The sequence below is a fragment of the Pectinophora gossypiella genome, chromosome 21 (genome assembly GCF_024362695.1).
Source record: "Pectinophora gossypiella chromosome 21, ilPecGoss1.1, whole genome shotgun sequence".
In the NCBI taxonomy this organism is placed as follows: Eukaryota; Metazoa; Arthropoda; class Insecta; order Lepidoptera; family Gelechiidae; genus Pectinophora; species Pectinophora gossypiella.
In genome coordinates this window covers 7572364-7595219 of record NC_065424.1, presented here as the reverse complement: position 1 = coordinate 7595219, position 22856 = coordinate 7572364, and the positions used below count along the sequence as shown (strand labels likewise).

Sequence of the window (22856 nt, the reverse complement as noted above, 5' to 3'; positions counted from 1 at the left end):
TGTTATGGGCGACAGGCTGATCCCTTATCACCATAAGGTTCATCATATCCATCTTTGGACTTCGTATCAACAGTGGCTGCAAGTTGTCTTTGATTACTTGTGGCTCTGCCCACCCCATTAGGGATTACGGGCGTGAGTTTATGTATGTAAGGTATGTACCCCAGCAATGAGAAAATAGGTAATTATCACGTTAAAAGTGAACAACGCCATCTGTCGTGCGTTTGGGGAACGTCGATTGGAAAGTCCCACATTTAAAGTGTCGCTCGATTTTTTTTTTAACACTTTCAAGGACAGAACGTCTAATGACGTTCCGACTCCAAGGTGTAATAAAGTAATATTGATTGATTGATTGATTGAAAGGGTTAAATATTACTCGTCATCTAGTCTAGCCACTGACAACTTTCGTTCGGAAACTCAGACGCATCAGCCCTTATTAGGGAGCAATAAAGATTAACATTCTTAAGGAAATTTTTGACATTTTGAATAATTCCTGCAGCTACTCAAGTGCAGATGGGGCGTAGACATTTATTGCGAAACGTTGACTGGATTGGTGGTTTTATTTAATAATGGAACGGCCTCTGTGGTCCAGTGGTTCAGCGTTGTGCTCACGATCCGGAGGTCCCGAGTTCGAATCCCGGTGAGGACATATCACAAAAATCACTTTGTGATCTCTAGTTTAGTTAGGACATTACAGGCTGATCACCTGATTGTCCAAAAAGTAAGATGATACGTGCTTCGGAAGGCACGTTAAGCCGTTGGTCCCGGTTATTTATTACTTACTGATGTAAGTACCAGGGGCCTATAGCGGCTCAGTAAACCTGACACCAGGGTTGATGGGGTTGGTAATCCGCCTCACAACCCACACGATAGAGGAAGACCAATTTTTTTATTGCTCGGGTACATAATTATTCAACAATACAATGTAATGGTAGACACATAATATTTGGATTAGATTTGGTATAGAATTATGTTGCTAAGTATCTATAATTGCTGCTCTTTATTTTGATCAGAATAATAATAGGTGGAAGATGTGTTGTGCCTGGGTGTAATAACAAGGGTCATCATTTATACCTATTAGAGTTCGTAATGTTTATTTTATTATTATTAGATTCATCATCATCAGCCGTATGACGCCCACTGCTGGGCATAGGCCTCCCCCAAGGATCTCCACGACGATCGGTCCTGCGCTGCCCGCATCCAGCGGCTTCCCGCGACCTTCACCAGATCGTCGGTCCACCTTGTAGCGGGCCTACCCACTGAGCGTCGTCCGACACGTGGTCGCCACTCCAGAACCTTTCCGCCCCATCGGCCATCGGTTCTCCTCGCTATGTGTCCTGCCCACTGCCACTTCAGCTTTGCAATTCTCCGAGCTATGTCGGTGGCTTTAGTTCTCCTGCGGATCTCCTCATTTCTGATTCGATCCAGCAGGGAAATACCGAGCATAGCTCTCTCCATTGCCCGCTGAGCGACACCGAGCCTCCTCACGAGACCCATAGTAAGCGGCCACGTCTCACTGCCGTAGGTCATCACTGGCAACACGCACTGGTCAAAGACTTTCGTCTTGAGACACTGAGGTATTCTGGACGAGAAGATATTCCGCAGCTTCCCGAACGCTGCCCATCCGAGTTGGATCCGACGAGAGATCTCTTTCTCGAAGTTGGACTTACCTAACTGGATTATTTGTCCTAGGTAAATGTACTGGTCTACAACTTCGAGTGTAACGTTCCCAACCTGAACTGGAGTGGGTGCGACATGGTCGTTGGACATAATTTTTGTCTTTGCCATGTTCATGCTAAGACCCACTCGTTGGGATGCGTTACTGAGATGCTCGAGCATGGTGTTCAGGTCTTCCAGGGTCTCAGCCATTAGGACTATATCATCGGCAAATCGAAGGTGCGTCAGGTACTCGCCGTTGATGTTGATGCCAAATCCTTTCCAGTCCAGAAGCTTAAAAATATCCTCCAATGCAGCAGTGAACAGTTTCGGAGAGATGACATCTCCCTGTCTCACTCCTCGCTGCAGTTGGATCGGATTAGAGCTCTGGTTCTGTACTCGAACTGACATAGTGGCATTTTGGTAGAGGTCCCTTAGCACTTCGATGTACCTATGGTCCACTTGGCACCTCTGAAGAGACTGCAACACAGCCCAGGTCTCGATCGAATCAAAGGCTTTCTCATAGTCCACAAACGCCAAGCAAAGTGGCAGATTATACTCTTCGGTCTTCTGTATAACCTGCCGCAGCGTATGGATGTGGTCTATGGTGCTAAAGCCTTTTCGGAAACCGGCTTGTTCGGGAGGCTGGAAGTCGTCAAACCTGCAAGCGAGACGATTCGTAATGACCCTCGAAAACAACTTGTAGACATGGCTCAGAAGCGAGATAGGTCTGTAGTTCTTCAGTAGGGCTTTATCACCTTTCTTGAAGAACAAGATCACCTCGCTTCCGCTCCATGCCCTCGGCGTTTTGCCCTGAAATATGACGGAATTGAAGAGCCTTTGGAGGACTTTAAGTATTGGCGTTCCGCCCGCTCTCAATAGTTCTGCTGTGATTCCGTCATCTCCTGCCGCTTTGTTGTTTTTGAGTTGTTTGAGGGCCATCCTAATCTCGTACAGGCTGACGTCCGGGATATCTTCAGTGTAGTGTCGGGTAAGCTTGGCTCGAGGGTCTCGAGCCATGCTTTCGCCTGATGTTTTCGTGGAATATAGCTGTCTATAGAAACTCTCAATCTCCCTCAGGATTTCGGGAGTCGACGAAATGATTCTGCCGTCCTCAGTTTTCAGTCTCGCTAGTTGACTTTGCCCAATAGACAGATCTTTTGCGAACACCTTGGAGCCCTTGTTCCGCTCTATAGCCTCTTTAATACGTTTAGTATTAAATTGGCGAAGGTCGCTCGTCAAAGACTTCGAGATCTGTCTATTAAGTTGTCTATAACGTAAGACATCCGCTGAGTCCTGCAGCCTCATTTCGTGTCTCTTATCCATGAGTTCGAGTGTGTGTGCGGAGAGTTTCTGCGTTTTGGTACGGCGGGTTCTAAAGTGTTTAGAACCTACCGTACGGACAGCATCCACCATCAGGTCGTTTATATCGTCCACGTCTGCGCAGTTCTCAAGGTACTCGAAGCGGTTTTGAAGCTCGAGCTGAAAGCGCTCGGGGTTTTGGATCTGGGCTGGCGCCGGTCGGAGCGTGGATTTTATCAGTCGCGATCTTTCTAGCTTGATATTGATATTCAATGTGCCTCTTACCATGCGGTGATCGCTTCCCGTCTTAACGGCATTGATCACAGAGACATCATTGAATATGTGCTTTTTCGTCGACATGATAAAATCGATCTCATTTTTATACCTGCCACTGGGACTCATCCAGGTCCATTTGCGGGTCGCGGGCTTCCTGAAGAAGGAGTTCATCATATAGAGGTTCTCCTTCTCCATAAAGTCCGCAAGCATCCCGCCTCTGGTGTTCCGGACCCCAAATCCAAATTGCCCCACTCTCAGCTCGTTACCGCAACGTTTCCCCAACTGTGCATTAAAGTCCCCCATCACAATCGTGTAGTGGCTTTTATGGCTATGCATGGCTTTAGAAATCTCCTCATACATAGTCTCCACTTCGTCATCATGGTGTCCCGAGGTCGGAGCGTATACCTGGATGACAGTCAGCGAATATCGCGATGATATTCTGAGTACCAGGTACGCTACCCTGCTCGAAACACTACCGATGGTCAACACGTTGTTGACTAGGGACTTGTGGACGATAAACCCGACACCACCCATGGACAGTTGCTCGCCCTCCCGGAAGTACAGCAAGTTACCGGAGCCCAGAGTTATCGTGTCCTCGCCCTTTCTTCGGACTTCAGACAACCCGATGACATCCCAGTGTAACTTGCTGATAGATTCTTCCAACTCGGTAAGCTTCTCGTCGGTCCTCAGTGTGCACGTGTTGTATGTTGCCAGGTACAGTCGTCGTTGGTGGTAGCCGAATCCAGCCCGGAGATTCTTCGCACCCCCTGCCCCGCCGTTACCGTAGCCGCTACCGTAGCCACGGACAACGGGGCTGCCGGGGACTGGGGGCCGTTTTTTATGTGTTGAGGTCATATTGGGGGGGGTTTGGACCATAAGCCCACCGCGCTGGTCCAGTGCGTGTTGGTGGGTCGCCAGAGCCTCTTTCGTTGAATAGCAGGATGTACCGCGTGCAGGCGAGGTTGGCTTGGGCTCCGAAAGGTGTCGTTTGGAGCCCCTTACATCCCTACATTATTAGATTATATAATTTAATTTCATTATATTCATCGCCTTTCAAAAAAGCGGGAAAACGTTCCCGTTCGAAAATAAAGAAATGAAAAATAAAAACAAAAGAAATAATATGCCAGTTCCAATTAAAAGTAATAAAGTCGTGACACAGATTCACGATTTTATTTTTTTCTTATTTCTTTTGTTTTTATTTTTGATTTCTTCTTTTTCAAACGGGAACGTTTTCCCGTCTTTTTGAAAGGCGATGGCGGGAATTTTGTTCGGTAGCGGCAATCAGAGCTATGAAGAGTTAGACAATTAACATTGTTTATGAAAATATAACATTATTCAAAGGAATTGTTGGATTGTTTCATTACGACGAGCACCTCCCGACCCGAGAGCAGTAGTATTTAGGTACTCAAAAACAAAAATAAAAGATACATAATGTCTATTATCCATGAAAATCGGAAGTTAATGAGTGCAACTCTGTACAGCGCCATCTATATTTTGGGGTAGGTACAGTCATGAGCAATATAATGTACCCACTTTAGGACTCTGTCGCACTAACATATTTGACATTTAGTGAGACTTACAGTTCAATTTGTCAAAAAAGTTAATGTGACATGGTACCAAAGTGTATACATATTAATGCTCGTGACCGTACGTAGCCAGGAAAGTCCTTCATTACAAAATTGTTTATTATTGAGACAGCAAGCAGTATTTAGTATTTAATTTTATACCGTAAACCTTTTACTATTGAAAAAAAACCGCTATAAATCTTTCTCTTCAACTTGAGCAAACTCGCAACGCTGTACGGTCACGAGCATTAATATGTATACACTTTGTTACCATGTCACATTAACTTTTTTGACAAATTGAACTGTAAGTCTCACTAAATGTTAAATATGTTAGTGCGACAGAGTCCTAAAGTAGGTACATTATATTGCTCATGACTACTTATAATTGACCCGATTCCCGCAGACACATGCTAAATTTACTTTAAGTTATACCTGTCATTTTCTTATCCGCCGAAAAGGAAAGGGACGGATGATTGACAAATGCATTCTAAAATGAGTAACCATCTATCATCCTCATCTTCATATAGGTGAAAATCAAAATGTGCCAAGTTTGATGGCGAACTTTCATATTATTTTTTCGTGAAAAATTAGGTTCGGACATGAAAAAGGATAGTTCTAGCTACGAGGAACAAGTTACCTCGAATCAGAATCAGAATTTCATAATTTTTCCTTGACCTAGGAAAGTACCCAATTATATTTGGCTAATTTGTGCTAAGTCCCACGCAGGTCTTGAAATATACCGGCTGATATAGGTGAATATCAAAATGTCAAGTTTGGTGGCGAACTTTCATATTATTTTTTCGTGAAAAATTGGGTTCCGACATGAACAAGGATAGTTCTAGCTACGAGGTAACTTGTTCCTCGAATAGAATATTTTTTTTTAAACAAGTTATTTTCCTATCCAGTGCATTTCTCGTTGCATATCTGTGTGGCAGTATAGGTAACGACGTGCTTAGGGTAAATGTGGCTATTACGGTCATTACAAGCCATCGGGCGTGCATGCGCGGGAGTCGCTCCCGGCCACTTTTGTTTTTTAGTCAAATTGTTTTTGTTTTTTTAGCACTTTTTAAGTCAAATTGTATGAGAGTCGAGGGAAATTTCTTGATTATTTATATAATTATTTATTATAAAAGATGATTCGATGGGATATTGTTCTATCGTGTGGGTTGTGGGGTGAATTACCAACCTCATCAACGGGTAAAAACTGAAGTCCGACAAACTGTTATCCGATAAAATTTAACATCGGGTCATCAGCACTAATTTAAGAGCCACGCTCTTGTCGGTGTAGCATTCTCCACGCTACCTTTTTAGGGAAAAATAGGGCAGTGGTTTCCGTCTTGCCTTCCGCCCCGCAGTACTGTCTGACGCGAGTGGGATGGCGCCCAGAGTAGTATATTTCAAAGCCGTACTTGGACTCCTGTCTTCCGCCTCTGAATAGTACTGACAGTTACTGCTGCCCACTGTCAAAGTTACTCAGGGTCCAGATGTTAGTAAACTTAAAAAAAACTAACTAACCATAAAATTCGTAACAAAATTCAGTCAAACCGCTAAATAAAAAACAAACAAGTTTTTAAGCTCAATAAATCTAAAACCAGTCATTAAAATGCTTACATTTAGTATTACGTTTTCGTTTTTGAATCGTGACGTAATTTATTAAAATTACATTTAAATTTCGTCTAGCTGATTACATAACCATTTACCTTATTTGACAACTTTTTAATGAGATTTTTTTAAGTAAGTACTTTTACTTTATGTTATATTTTATTAACCGACTTCTAAAAAGGAGAAGGTTCTCAATTCGTCTGTATATATTATATTTTTTTATGTACGTATGTTCACCGATTTTTCCGTCAATTACAGACGGTTTTTTTTTTGTTCGAGACACAACCCGCGCATGTTATCCTATCGGGATAGGCAGACGCACGAGTTGCTGAAAGACAACTCGAACCTTAATATTCTTCTTCTGTGGGTTGCCAGATCAATGACCGAGCCCATCAACCCTGGTGTCAGGGTTAGTATTGAGCCGCCAAAAGCCCCTGACAGGACCGACTGCTTAACGTACCCTCTGAAGATCATCTTACCTTCGGACAATCGGGTAATCAGGCTGCAATATTTTTGTAAAACCCACAAGGAACCCTTTTTTGAAATCAATGTACAAACTGTCAGGACGTCCACCACCCCCTTATGATCATTTCGACGAACATCCGTCTTGCTTTTTTGTAATTATTTTGTGAAAATTTGATATGATGTTATTGCCTTGTTTATGTGTGTGGCGCCTTTTTATAATAAACTAGCTTTTGCCCGCGACTTCGTCCGCGTGGAAAGATTTTTCCCGCTAATTTCCGTTTCCATGGGAATTTCGGGAATTCCTTTCTTAGTGCACCTCTACGGTAAGTAAGCTATGTCCCTTCTAAATTTCAAGTGCCTACGTTTAGCCGTTTAGGCTGTGCGTTGATATGTCAGTGAGTCAGTTTCTCCTTTTATATACACTTCTCATCAAAAAAATCGAAACACTTCCGTTTTCATTGTTTCTGTCCGAATTTAACACAAAAAAGAATTCATACGATGAAAAAAAATACATAAATGTATAGCTGGCAGTTTGGCCATTACAGTAATAAGCGAAAATTCTAAATTCAAAATTAGAATTTCATTTGTTTATCTTATAAACGAAATGAATCACTGTTTTGAGACAAATGTGTGTTTAGGGTTGGAGTACATTTAGCGTTTAAAAACTAAAAATTGGCGCCTATCCTTAAACTTTTTGTTTTTTATTTCAATACTGTGACTTTGGGACGTCTGAAAAAAGGTTTTTTTTCTAAAACGTATGGATACTTCGCCCACAGAAGCCGCCCAAGTTGTGGCATTGCTGGATTCTGGCCTTAGTCAGCGTGTTGTGGCTGCAAGACTGCATCTAAGCCTGTCATCTGTTCATAGAGTCTATAAACGTTATCGGGAGACTGGTTTGTTCACGCGCCGTTCAGGATCTGGCAGGAATCGGGTCACTTCTGAGCGAGATGATCGATTTATTGTAACAACTTCTTTAAGAAATCGACGCCTTAACGCTTTTCAACTGCAGCAGCGGCTTCGTGTTGTACGAAGGGTGGCTGTAAGTGACTCTACAATTAGAAGAAGGTTGAAGGATCGTGGACTGGTACCGCATAAGCCAGCAAATGGGCCGAAATTAACTGCAGACCATCGAAGAGCGCGCCTTAACTTTGCACGTGAGCACCTAAATTGGTCATACCTACAGTGGAGCAAAGTTCTCTTTTCTGATGAGTGTAAAATTATGCTGTATGGTAACGACGGAAGGAACAAGGTCTACAGAAGAGACGGAGAACGCTATGCACAATGCTGCATTGAAGAAAAGGTCAGCTATGGTGGCGGTTCGTGGACGGTTTGGGGAGGAATCAGCGCCGACGGTAAGACAGAGCTTGCTTTCGTGTCTGGGCCACGTCTGCCTGCACTAAACTGTCATCGGTACGTCGAAGAGTGTCTCGAGCCTCATGTGATGCCCTATGCACATTTTATTGGCAACGGCTTCATATTCATGCACGACAATGCTAGGGCTCACACCGCGGGCGTCGTACGAGATTATCTTAACGAAGTCGATATCTCTATTATGGAATGGCCAGCAAGAAGCCCGGACATGAATCCCATTGAACATCTGTGGGATGAATTAAAGAGACGAATTCGAGCAAGAGATCCTGCCCCAGAAACACTTAGCCAGCTGCAAGATGCAATCCAAGAGGAATGGGACAATATACCACAGCATGTGATCGTGACTCTCATCCGATCGATGAAGAACCGTATGGAAGCAGTAATTAGAGCTCGGGGAGGGAATACAAGTTATTAAATAAACGTTTTTTAGCTTTTTTTTCATTTACGTGTGTTGTTTTATCCATTTCCTTTATACTCCATACGGAATAAAAATGACTCATTTAACAAAATACGAAACCTATGAAAAATTCATTTAAATTTAGAACATTAACATTAAGATTTGATAAGCTCATATTACTCACTATTAAACGACATTTAACATTTATTCCTAAATGTACACATTTTTCTGATAATCCTGACAAAACGTAAACTTGCAAGGTGTTTCGATTTTTTTGATGAGAAGTGTATTTAGACTATTTTAATTCTAAAATACTTAAGTATTTAGTTCTTAGAACATTATAATACTTATCTCTACATCAAATGCTTCTCAGTATTAAAAACATATAATATATACACATACATGTTGTAAGTACATATTATATAGATACTTATCTAGACACGCGGTCGCGTGTCAGCCAAGTTCAAGGAACAGAACTGGCGAGCCGCACCGTGTGTAATATTACACGAACCATTTGGAGGCACTTTTGACCCTCTCATAAATCAAAAACTATTTCACATAAACGTATCAAATTTGGCTTATATATTGAGACTAACGAGATACATATGTGTTCTAAATTTCATAAGCTTATCTCTCTGATCTGACTGATGATATGATCTCACTTCTTTTGTCGTTGAAGTCAACAACCAAAGCATTTATCATTGTATTGAACTTGGCTGTCATTTCACATTTATGTTTTTGATTGGATACTTATTTAGTTGAAGTCATTAGCCTCAGGCAAGTCGTATGATCATCCATTTATGGGAGGTATAAAACAATTAAAATGACGAAACTTTACTCCATCCACCCACATTGGTAATTAAATTACATATGTTGTACCTACCTACTGCCTTATTAGGTGGAGATGCCTAATTTATATTGCCAGTAAAAGTTTAAGATACGACTTGGTATGCTGTGATAAAATTCTTGACGGACAAATATGGACAGTATCCAGTATAAACGCCACGCTCTTGTCGGTGTAGCATTCTCCATTCTTGTCTATCAAAGGCCAATTCTTTGACTTCCTTACAAGCCACGATGTTCGCCTTCACTTTAATTTGTACCATGTGAGCTCTTCTTGGTCTTCGCCTTTCTCTCTTTCCCACTATCTTCCCTTCTATGATGGGTGTGGTGTGATAAACGTTCATAGTGAACTTTTAATAACGGAACGGAAGGCGATTGGGGCAACCACCGTTCTACACGCCCTATCTATGGAGTAATGAAGGCGATTACTCCACCGACAAGAGCGCTGCTCTTAAATAATAAAAAAAAGATATGATTAAAAAAAATGCAAATGCCGTTTTATTGAATATATTACAGTATGGTAAATTCATTATAATGATTTCAATCATTCATTCTGTTTTAGTTTTTACAATAGTTACTTATGCTGTTTCCGCTATTTGTAATTTGTTATAAACTTTCCTCATTAGTCGAAATGTAGCGTTAATTGTATATAGACAGGGATGGACTTGGGTTATGTCAATCAACCAATTAATCAATAATTCTTTATTGCACAAGGACATAAGTACCTAAGGCCATGTACAAACGAATAAAGTACCTAAACACAATAGGCGGCCTTATTGCTAAACAGCAATTTCTGCCAGGCAACCTTAGGGTGATAGAACTTTATGAATTGGAGCGCGGGATGGTGCATTACAAACTAAAAATAATAATAGATAAAATAACCATTAAATATAATATAATACCAACGTATATTTGATATATACACATACACACATACATACTCACACATAACCCATACAATATAATACGTATAAAGGAGAATAAAATAAATAAATAAATCCAAAGTTATGCCTGGAGAAACGCCTTCAATCTTGCTCTGAAAGAGTCCAGAGAAGAAGTTATATATTCTTCTCTTCTCTCGTGAGGGTTGTGAGGTGGATTACCAACCCCATCAACCCTGGTGTCAGGGTTACTATTGAGCCGCCAAAGGCCCCTGACGTGGCTCATGTAACTCGGAAATACAGGCGTGATGTTCATAATAATAATTAAAAAAAATAATAAAAAAAAGCGTTCATGTGTTAAGTCAAAAGAGAAGTCATAATCAAGATCACGAACCTCAAAGAACGAAATCCCTCCCGTTGATTCTAAGTCTAATTAATCCGCTCTCATAGTAATTTAATTAATCCGCTGTAAAAAACCGCCGTTTCCGCCATTGTTGTGTTTTCCCGCGCGCCGCCATATTGCTGCGACTAGAGCGGAATGCGCAGGCGCCGAGCGCGTTCTATGAACAACAGTGCAACTTTTGTTCCTACGATTCTCGTTTATTGTTCTATTGTAGCTATTAATTATGGATGGAACAAAACAGAATTATGTGGAGATACATAGACAAATTGACCACAACATTTTGTCACACAGTTGGCAGCATTGATGTACTTATTTAGAAGATATGAATGCATGGGATTAACTGTCTGAGAACTGATTAGCTAAATTACTCAATTGTATAAAAATATTTTATGTTTATTTTTTTAAAGAACGTCTAGGGCTCTGTGCCAAGGTTTTTATTGCAGCTTCTTTTCCCCGGCTATACAGGTTGTGACAAGCTGCAGTAGTTTTAGGCGGATGAGACGTTCGTTATGTAAAAATTGACGATTCAAAGTGTAACTGGGTCGTTCTTCTTTTTTATCGACAATGATCTGTCTTACGTTCTGCTTTTGATAAGTTGTTTTAGAATTTTATTTCATGTTTCCATTGTCCAAAAATATAGTTATCTTATTATACTCAAAATACAAGCAAAATACTAATCGGTTCCTCAATTAGTTATTAACGTAGCTTCATTGTTTTTCACAAAATTTTGTGACAGAGTGGTATATTGAAATGCTGTCTCCGATGAAAAGGGCCACTCTGTCACAATATTTTTTGGAATACGCCTGCAAAGAAAAGTATGTTACCAAGATAAAGAGAACCACTAAATAGTCCTTTACGGACAGATCTTTATATGATGTTTTAAAATATTTATTGCCGTTATAATTTTTAAGATGTTAAGTCCGATTAATTGGGAAAATGTCTTTTTATTGTCGATAAAAAAGAAGAACGACCCAACTATGTTAGCTACTGAATAAAGATATTTTGACTATGTTGGCATTATTTACGTATAATGTATTATAAACGGTGATACGGCTCACCACGTTGGTCTAACAGAAAGTGAGGTGTGGGTACTTAGTTCATCTTGTGGAGGATGTACCTCTGACTAGAACAATTGGACTTATGTCATCTTATAATTAGTTTCGATTTAGACTAAGTATACTTACTCTAAAATTGTAACTTATTTCTGTAATACTACGCACCCTTGTCTAGTCCTCTTAGTGCATAGAACCTTACTGGAATGACAAGATAATGCGCGCGGAGCCTTTGTGCGCGGTTTTTTGTGCTGTCAGCAGCGCATGCGCACATTCCGCTCTAAGCCGAGGAAAGAGCTGTTAGATAGGTGTATGTGTGCCATAGTTTCATATTGATGTTATATTCTTATCATGTGTTGTGTGGTGGAATACCAGCCTCATCAACCCTGGTGTCAGGGTTATTATTGAGCCTCCAAAGGCCCCTGACATGGCTCATGTAACGATTACTCACTTACATCAGTAAACAGTAACCGGAACCGACGGCTTAACGTGCCTTCCGAAGCATGGATCATCTTACTTTCGGACAATCAGGTGATCAAGCCTGTAATGTCCTAACCAAACTAGGGATCACAAAGTGTTTTTTTGTGATATGTCCCCACTGGGATTCGAACCCGGGGCTTCCGGATCGTGAGTCCAACGTTCAACCACTGGACCACGGAGGCCGTTTTGCTGTGATAAGTACTGATGAGTGATACCAGTTGTGGATTTGCCGCAGATGGCATTAACTACTTGGCCAGACAAATAGGGAGCGCTGAAGGCTCGTGTTGCTCTATGATGTAAGCTCTCCTTGCAAATGTAGCCAACGTAAAAAAAAACTTATAGATATTGTGTTTTCCAGCAAGGAGTGCGTAATGCCAATGGTCCCTCTCGGGCTGAAGGAGACCAAGGAGGTGGACTTCCGCGAGCCTTTCAAGGACTTCATCCTCGAACACTACAGCGAGGACGCTCAACAGTACGAGGACGCCATTCACGACTTCATGGATATGAGACAGGTAGCGATTTGCCGTTTCACAAAAGTAACCTATTTGACTAGGTTGCCTTGTCCAACTAGTCAAATAGGTTACAGTACTACTAGCCTGTGGGTTGTGAGGTGGATGGCCATCTCAGATTTAAAGAATTTCCGAAGCACAAATTTTACTTTCAGACAAAGAAGAATGCAGAGATTATGTAGATTTTATTTAAATAACGAGAAATTGTGTAGTAGATGATGATCCGGTCAGGGAGCATCTCTCCCGAAGCATAGAATAAGGAATAACACTACGTATAGAACGGCAACTCTCCGCTCCCCACCAGCGGCTGAGCTAGGTTTACCTCACCCCCCTCGGACATAGTTTAGTCTTCAATCGAATGGCGTCAGACGTCACACACACAGGTGCGCGTGTACGATAACGCCAATGTGTAGTGTCTGTGGAAAACGTGTTTTGTATGAGGTATCTGGGATGTGCCCGAAGTGTAAACCATTTGTTTTTGAATTTTCAGGCAATGCGCACCCCTGTGCGGTCGACGGCGGGCGTGGCTCTCCTCTTCAAGTACTACAACCAGCTGTATTACATCGAGCGCCGCTTCTTCCCGCCAGACCGCTCGCTTGGCGTCTACTTCGAGTGGTTTGACTCGCTTACAGGTCAGTCCAAGTCCAAGTCCAGCCATAGAATAAGGAATAATACTACGTATAGAACGGAAACTCTCCGCTCCCCACCAGCGTCTGAACTAGGCTTACCTCATCCCCGCACCTCGAACATAGTTTAGACTTGAATCGTATGGTGTCCAACATCACACACCAGATGCGCGTGTACGATAACGTCAATGTGTGGTGTCTGTGTAAGACGAAGTGTTTTGTATGAAGAGTCCGGGGTGTGGTCCAGCATTGGACGTTTATGGAGACACGTCTAAAATGAGACCTTACGGGACACAGCTCACACAGCACAACAGTCAACGTTCATTGGACTCTCTCTTCAAGGCAAAAATGTTCAAACTTCTCTCGTATGAGTTGTGACGTTCATTACCAACCTCATCAACCCTGGTGTCAGGGTTATTATTGACCCGCCAAAGGCTGATGTCAGGGCCTCGTGTAACGATTACTCACTTACTTACATCAGTAAGTAGTAACCGGGATCAAAGACTTAACGTCCCTTCCGAAGCTCGGACCATCTTATTTTCTGAAAATCAAGTGATCAGCCTGTAATGTCCTAATCAAACTAGGGATTACAAAGTGATTTTTGTGATATGTCCCCACCGGCATTCATGTTCAGAGGGCATTCAGAGTCCGGGTTCTCAACAACCTCCAAACAAGCTGCTCGTCAAGGCTTAAATAAATTGATGTTCCAGGAGTCCCATCGTGCCAGCGAACGGTGGCTTTCGAGAAAGCTTGCGTCCTGTTCAACATGGCTGGCATCTACACACAGATTGGCGCCAAACAGGTATTCTTTGTTTAATAAAGTACTTCGAATACCCGAAGTCAATATGTTCTTCTTCTATCGTGTGGGTTGTGAAGTGAATTACCAACCTCATCAACCCTGGTGTCAAGGTTATTATTGACTAATTATTACCTAAACGATAAAAATGTTCCTCTAGTTACCTACATTAATTCAAAAGATGTGTTGCTGTTGCCCTATCTTGTCATTTCTTTTCCTCAGACATAAATTAACACCTTGAGAAATGACGTAAATTCAGAAATGTTACACTGACCTTTAACAAGTTTATCCATGATAATTACGTCGAATAAATGATTCTGATTTCTGGTTTGAATGAGCCGTGGTAGTTAGTAGAACGCCTCTCACATTGAGGTCGCAGGTATATCCTCTCATATCCAGTACAGGCCTAAACCAATGATTGTTGAATTTGTTTTCAAATTCATGTTTGGATCATAAACGATCATCGCGTGCTCAGCGGTGAAGGAAAACATCGTGAGGAAACCCACATTACCGAGAAATGCATTTTCGGAGGTGTGTGACCTAATCAGCTGGTCTTCCCTTCGCGGGTTGGAAGGTCAGACAATAAGTCGCTTCTGTAAAAAACCGGACCTGTCAAATCTTCAGGTTAAGTAAGTGGACCCCGTGAAAAAACGGGATATCGCTAGGGATATGATGAAAAATTATGATTTCTGATGTCTTTACCGTTTGTTTGACTATTCAAAGTGTAACTATGTTACCTACGGAATAAATATACCTATTTTTGAACTCCAGGACCCCGATACCGACCCCGCCGGCGTGGTCAACGATTTCGCTCAATCAGCGCTTATCGCTATCGACCCACTAGGGTTGATTAATTCTTTCAAATATTTTTCCTCTCAGACGACGCCCTGAGCCGAGGTTCGCGCCCAACTGGGCACCCTCAGGCCTGTTGTCTTAAACGTTGTACCGGGTGAGAGCCTTCAGCGGTCCCCATTTGTCCGGCCAAGTAGTTAATTCCATCTGCGGCAAATCTACAATAAGTCACGTCAAAAAAAAATCATATATATATATACAGGGTGTTAGTGACATCGTAACGAAAACTTTGAGGGACGATTCAGACCATGATTCTCAAGTGGAATTTTCCGTCGCAAAAGTATGGATAGGAAAATAATTAAAAAAAACACAAAAAAAACATGAATTTTTTGACAGGGAATTCCACTTGATATCAACTCAGAATCATGGTCTGAATCATCCCCCTCAATATTCGTTACGGTGTCACTAACGCCCATACCTACTTGTATGGCTACCGTATGTACTTGTACGGGATGTAAGTGATATCGTAACGAATACTGAGAGGGATGATTCAGCTGATTATTCTGAGTTAATATCAAGTGGAATTTTCCATCGCAAATGTATAGAATTGAAAATAATTTTAAAAAATTAAAAAAAACATGATTTTTGCGACGGAAAAATCCATTTGATATCGACTCAGAATCATGGTCTGACTCATCCCTCAAAGTTTTCGTTACGATGTCACTAACACCCTTTATAATATTTTTTTTGACGTGACTTATTGTATATATATTTATATATATATATATTTATATATATATATATATATTTGAATTTGTTTCCAGGAGCGCAACACGTGTGCAGGCCTTGACGGCGCGGTGGACGCCCTACTGCGCGCGGCGGGAACCCTCCGGTACATACACGAGAACTTCACCAACGCGCCCTCTGTGGACCTCGCCGCCGACACCTTACTTGTACTGGGAGCTCTCATGACGGTAAGATCATTTTTAGAAGCTTACACTGCATCCAATCTAAGACCGAAAGACGGATGTGTAGTAGATAATTTCTTAGACGTATCGCTTGACGGATGGGAGCTGATATTACGCAGCCAAATTACTGAACTAATTAAAACACATAATGGCCCCGATTCTTGCAGACACCGCCTAATTTTATTTTAAGTTATATCCGTCATTTTCATATCCGTCGAAAAGGAAAGGGACGGATGATTCACAGCTCTTAATTTTAGGAAGAATGAGTGAATGAATGAATTACCCGGGCGAATCAAAAGGTACGTCCCTGGTATGCAATCCGTTTGACGTGCTGTCTACTTAACTGTGTCGGGTTATTGACGGATGTAAAATTTTTAGACGGTTGGATTAGATTTGTGCTTAAAATTGACGTGTGTTCCATAAATTTTATGCTTGTCGATTACCCGTCCCTTTCCTTTTCGGCGGATAAGAAAATGACAGATATAACTTAAAATAAAATTAGATGGTATTTACAGGAATTAGCACCAATAACTGGTTCTTACCGCGTTTAAAGCAGGGGATGCCTGCTTTAAACGCGATAAGAACCCGTACCGCGTAAACTTAAAACAACGTATAAATTACTGAACTGTATTTGAATATGAGTTTTTTTTTAAAGAACGTCTAGGGTTTTTCTTGCATCTACTTTTCCTCGACCATACAGGTGAGAAGGTGCAGTAAATAACTTAGTTTTAGGCGGATGAGACGTTTGTTATGTATAAATTAAATGTGTTGGAGGCGATGGTTGCTTGGTAAATAAAACCTCATCGAGATATTTGTTAAATGGGCTGTATTGAATTAAAAACTAGGAAAAAGAAAAACATGACTCGTCGGCAAAGTCCGTGGCATAAATCCTGTAATATTGTCATAGCAAAATATATTACAATATATAAGACTTTTGATGTTGCCAACTAAATGACAGAAATCGAGAGATAGGCAATCAGAAAAACATCAGGATGTCATTTTTCACCAGGTATAAGTCGACGATATGTGTTATTTAGGCAATTTTGTCTGGTTTTAGGCGCAAGCGCGGGAGTGCCTGTTCGAGAAGCTGCAGCTGCAGGCGCGCGAGGCGTGCGGCGGCGGCGAGCGCGAGCTGCGCGACGACCTCGACATGTGCCTCGACCTCGCGCAGGAGAGCGCGCAGCTCGCGCACGTCTACCACCAGCTCTATGACAAGGTAAACTATCACCATGCCATAAGGAATCATCCGTACGATCGTAGTCTTGCGATCGTACATGAGTAGAAATGCCAAAAAATCGTACGAGTAAGATTTAAATCGTACATCTGGCAGCCCTGTAAGGAATACAACTGCAACTCTCCGCCACCCACCAGCGGCTGACCTAGGTTTACCTCACCCCCCCTCGAACATAGTTTATACTTGGATTGTGAAGGCTATGCCTTCCTAAGCAGTACCTACCTAAGTAAGTAATGACGATTAAATTAGGTATTGTAATTGGCAGCCCTCAGCCGTCACAAAGTTGCGCGTGTTGATAATGTCAATGTGTAGTGTCAGTATCAAATTATTGATATTTCAAGGTGTGGTCAAGTTATGTAAATATTGTTCGCCATTACTTTCCAGATGCAATCGGAGGGTGTATTCAACTACGTGCCATACTCGTGGGTCTCCTTAGTCCACGTAAAGACTGAATTCTATAAAGGTAATTAATTAGATTTATCATTAAAAGTTATTATCGTTTTTTTAGGTTTTTTAGCCTTACAGGGCCTTTTTAGGCCATATTGTGTATACTTAGTAAGTCTATGTTAGCATGGTTTCAAGTTCGCCAATTTAACTTAGAACTAGATAGTTGCTCAATATTATTTTATTTAAATCGAATCCATTACAAAAAGTAATTGAGTTACGTATTTAGTAAATGAACCAATATGTTTTTCTTCTTTATTTTTGTGTTTTTTTTTAACGGTCTGCTTTCACGGCCTTTAAGCCATTGCCAGAACTAAAATGAACTGTCAAACGCAAAAATAGTGACGTGACTGAAATAGGTAGTCGATTGATTTCCCCCCGTCTGTAAATATCAATATTTACATTGAAACATATATTCTATATATTCAATAGTATTCATGTTAATTAATTATTATCTTTTACATTAAAATTTAAAACATTGTTGAGGTTTAAGGATTATTTTTTTGTGAGAAACTTAATTAGAATATTATTTATTTACATATTTCCTCGTCTTATGGTTGTCTGGAAAAAATACGCGATAAGCCATTTGCCATGTACCTGGCCAAGTCTCTTTTGTGACTATTTTCTTTTATTTTAGGGAAATAAAATATTTTTGAATTTGAATTTATTTATTCCTCAGCCCTCGCCCACGAATATTGCGCGACGGGTTTACTGAACGCACCGTCAGCGACGCGCGCCAGGGAACGACTCGCCGCCGTGTACGCGCCGGCGGGGGACCGCAGTGTTGATAATGGTGAGTCACTCGTACATCTGCTGTCTTGATGGGAATTACCACATTACATACATAGGTACATAAACTCACGCCCGTCATCCCTAATCAGCTGGGCAGAACCACAAGTAATTCAAGACAACTAGCAGCTGCTGTTGATACGAAGTTTCAAGCTGGATATAATTAACCTTATGGTCCTTAAACGGCTCAGTAACAACCGTGACACCTGGGTTGATGAAGTTTGTAATCCACATCACAACCCACACAATAGAAGAAGAAAATGATGACAAAGGATCAACATTAGTGCATCATGTTAGAAATGACACAATTCCTCTGTCGGATTTACGACATGCCCGTCAAAACAAGCATTTTAGCGTGTTCTATGTTTTATGATCGAAATTAACATAGCATAACATAAGGTGCTAATACAGACATACATAACATAACACGTTCACCGACACAAAGGTGGGTCAATGACCTTTTATTTATAAAAGTTACCCACCACCACCTATCACGTTGGTCTAATAGAAAGGTGAGGTGTGGGTGCCTACTTAGCTCACCTTTCGATAGATGTACCTCTGACCACCGCAATTGGGATATAGTCGGAAGTTTATGTTATGTTATATAGGCACTATCTATACCACTACTGTGATGCGGAATCAGAAATCAGAATCAAAAAAAATAAAATTCATTTCAGGGTCAGCAATAAATGCCACATCATTGAAGTTTGAACAAGACTTGGACATCACCGGTCTGGGCCGCGCCCACCTGGCTGAAGCACTGGCGTTGTACGAAGAGGCGCTTAGATTACAGAGGATGTGTCGGTACGTTAAGGTCTTTTTACCTTCTTTCTCTCTTTATTTAAGAGCTGCGCTCTTGTCGGTGGAGTAATCGCCATTCCTCTCTTCTTGCCGCCAAATCCTTCACCTTACCCTTCGCAAAACAACATAAAACATAAACATTCTATAACGGTCCACTGCTGGGCACAGGTCTACTCTTAATTAACCGAAGGGGTATGGAGCATACGCCACTATGCTGATCCACTTAAAAAGAGGAAGAAATAGCCAATGCCATCCAAGGCACAACTCAATAAAGTCTTGACAAACTTGCTAACTCATATCTCATGATAGAGAATAAAGAAAACCACTATCAGAGAACGTCTAACCTAAGTACGAAATACACAATCTTCTTTAACAGACTTTTATAAAAGCGACCCTGGAAAATGTATTCAGAACCCTTAGATTCCTTACTCCGATAAGAGCGTAGCTCTTGATTAGTGATGTGATGAGATTCCTTGCTGCTGCATTTCTAAAATAGCAAAGTCCGTGCTGATTTATTGAACAGGGGGTTAAAATATGGAAACAATTGGCCATATGGAAACAATTCCTTTACAATATTGAAGTTAGATATTTGCGCATATAAAAGTAAGTGCGCAATGTCAACATAGTCAAAAAGCAATATTGCTTTTTTAGCGGAATTGCTTCAATATGGCCCATTTAGCCCCTGAGGAGGTGTCGCGTATAATTTATTTATTTCATCATCATCAATTTAAGAGCCACGCTCTTGTCGGTGCAGCATTTTCCATGCTACTTTTTTAGGGAAAAATAGGGCAGTGGTTTCCCTCTTGCCTTCCGCCCCAATTATTTATTTATTATTATTAACCAGAAATCAGAATCATTTCTTCGTCATCAGAGTCATTTCCTGATGTGTTCTTCCAGAGAGCTCCGCGACAAGGAGGCGCTGTCCCGCGTGGTCCGTGCGCACCTGGAGCGCGCCAGCCACGAGCGCGCCGCTCTAAGAGACGAGCCTGACTTCGCGGACCTGGTTGACGCGCCGCCAATACAACGTGAGGATATCCAGTGCTTTGATCAATGGACTAAGCCATGTTGCAAATGTTACCCATTAATTATAGCGAGATGCCTCTAGGACTCAAGTGATGTAATAAGAATTTCAATTGCCCTGAGCAGAACCATACCTTACCAGATGATGACTCTTACAGATAAATCTAGAAGTTATTCTGGTATTTGATCTCGTCAGATGCTCTATACAACTCAAAGCAATCTAGCATTCTTATTAATTATTCATTATAATATAGATTTATAATGTTGATTAAAATATTTAGACTGACGTAGTCTCCACCACCGCACCGCTTCAAATTGCTAATACAGTATCCTGTTAAATCCACAGCATCATCAAAATTCCAACTGGCCTTGACACCACCGGACTTCGCGCAGCACAGAGTGGAAGACCTGTTCAAATCCCTCGGCCCCATCGCAGTTTTCTCAGCCAAGCGCCATTGGAGCGCCCCCCGCCTCGTCCAACTCCAGAAACACGCTGACCAACGCCGAGAAAGTTCCAGGAGACAGAGAAACGGCAGAATAGAAGACTACTCAGAACTAAACGGCAAGCGAAGCGAGAAACGCGACCGCTCAGAAGACAACAGCACTTACTACAACCAAATAATAAGAAACGATGAGAAATACACTGATGATTATGAGAAGAAGAAGCTTCATAGAGTCATGAAACAGAATGGAGTATACATCAACAGTTACAATAATAATAACAACTATGATTATCATCCCAAAATTATAGATTATTATTCTAATAAATCCGATAATGTTCATACTGAGAATGGTTATGATGTTTATAGTAATGGAAAGAAGAACAATAGAGTTAGGAAGGATCCTCTAAGAAGAGCAGCGAGTGAATATAACGTGTCAAATGCGAAAACTGATGAAGAAGGTTTTGGATTTTCAGTAAGAGGAGACGCACCAGTCATTATAGCTGCTGTTGAGCCTAATTCTTTAGGTGATGTGAGTATTACTTTTAATGTATTCTACTTGTTTACAATTTCTAGGTATTAATCTACTTAAAAATACAAAATTTATTTTACAGCGATGCTTAGTTGACCTACACGGCATAGTCAATAAAGTCAATCATCTAGAATGAACACTGCGCTTTTTTATTTACGTTCCTAATTTAGGAGCCATGTCAGTGATGTTTCCTTCCAATGTCATTTACTTTACACGATACAGCATTCACTGTTTTCTTCGGCGAAACATCATTCATATCATTCATTCATTAATTTATCATCTATTTCAGGATCAATCGGTATATTATATTCTTGATATTCTATCTTTATTTCATCTTTCTTCATTTCTTCTTCTTTCAGATCGGTGGCATGCGTGAAGGCGACTTCATCATCAGCATTGGCGAGCGTGACGTCAAGTGGAGCTCTCACGAGGAGGTGGTGCGGCTTATCCAGCAGGCTGGGGACACGTTAACCATGCGCCTTGCCACGCCTATGGATAAGAGCTGTGTTAAGGTAATTATCTAACTAAATCGCCTTAACAATGGAAGTGAATCTAAATTACACCGAGAGCTATAATGTTTTAATCAGTAAAGCAACAAGAACCAGAGAGAGATCAAAACCAGAACAAATATATAAGGGTAGAGTATTCGACTAACTGTCAGTACTATTCAGAGGATGAGGACATGAGTCCTAGTACGGCTTTGAAATAGACTACTCTGGGCGTCATCCCACTCGGGTCAGACAGAGTACTGCGGGCCAGAAGGCAAGAGGGAAACCACTGCCCTATTTTTTCCTAAAAAATAGCATGAGGAATGCTACACCGACAAGAGCGTGGTTCTTAAATTAGTGATGATGAGAGTATTCCTAAATAAATATATTACTTACTTACTATTACTTACATTCCTGCCTTTGAGTCCGTTATTGCTTTTTATAACAGGTACACTGTGGATTCCGTGTCTCCAACATTGTCAGACACACATTTTCTCAACTGCCCTTTCTTGAAACCGTACAAAAAGATAGAAGAACTAAAGAGTATCCAATATATCTTATTCCAGTCATCCCCGGACATTCCGCGGCAGACCAATTCGAACCAAGGCTCGGTATCAGCTGCCTCCACAGCCTCGAGTGGCTCCACGGCCGTCACCGCACGCTCCTCTGCCCGTCGTGCGCCGTCTTGGAACCCCTTCCGAAGACATACTTCTAGAGACAACAGCTCCCACCGTGGCTCACATACCAGCAACGTTATCTTTAGATAAACGCCATCTAGTGTTGCGAATTGGCTCTAGCTCCTTAGCGAGCAAGGTATTCTGTGTAATTCTTTTTGATAACGCGCGCTTGGGATTTTAAATAGCGCCATCTATTGAATCAATTGCAGCAGTAAACATGTATGGTGAGCTAAGTTAGTTGTTTACCGCCATCTATTATCTAGTTTCCGAGGTAACGGTGTAAAATAGGATTAACTATTAGCGCCGGTAGTCATTATATAAAATAAAAAGTAGGAACATGGGAGCGAAAAGGAAAATAAATTGTAATCAGGGGGTAATGTTACGTATAAGCAAATATCTATAACGTTTCTTTTAAATTATTTCTATATACGTATTGGAAAACTTACTCAA

At 41.3% G+C, this 22856-nt stretch overlaps 1 protein-coding gene across 1 annotated transcript in view; it reads left to right on the top strand.

The window, feature by feature from the left end:
- Window positions 1–22579, top strand: part of LOC126376497 (rhophilin-2-B) — a 144869-nt gene extending 122290 nt beyond the window's left edge. Inside the window, exons 5-16 of the mRNA XM_050023926.1 lie at window positions 12649–12802; window positions 13290–13431; window positions 14136–14227; window positions 15838–15987; window positions 17039–17197; window positions 17600–17678; window positions 18339–18452; window positions 19126–19252; window positions 20147–20274; window positions 20616–21241; window positions 21601–21753; window positions 22296–22579. Coding sequence (XP_049879883.1) covers window positions 12649–12802; window positions 13290–13431; window positions 14136–14227; window positions 15838–15987; window positions 17039–17197; window positions 17600–17678; window positions 18339–18452; window positions 19126–19252; window positions 20147–20274; window positions 20616–21241; window positions 21601–21753; window positions 22296–22496 — 2125 coding nt within the window. The 3' untranslated portion in view covers window positions 22497–22579. The remainder of the gene's footprint in view (window positions 1–12648; window positions 12803–13289; window positions 13432–14135; window positions 14228–15837; window positions 15988–17038; window positions 17198–17599; window positions 17679–18338; window positions 18453–19125; window positions 19253–20146; window positions 20275–20615; window positions 21242–21600; window positions 21754–22295) is intronic.
- The last annotated feature ends 277 nt before the right edge of the window (window positions 22580–22856 follow it).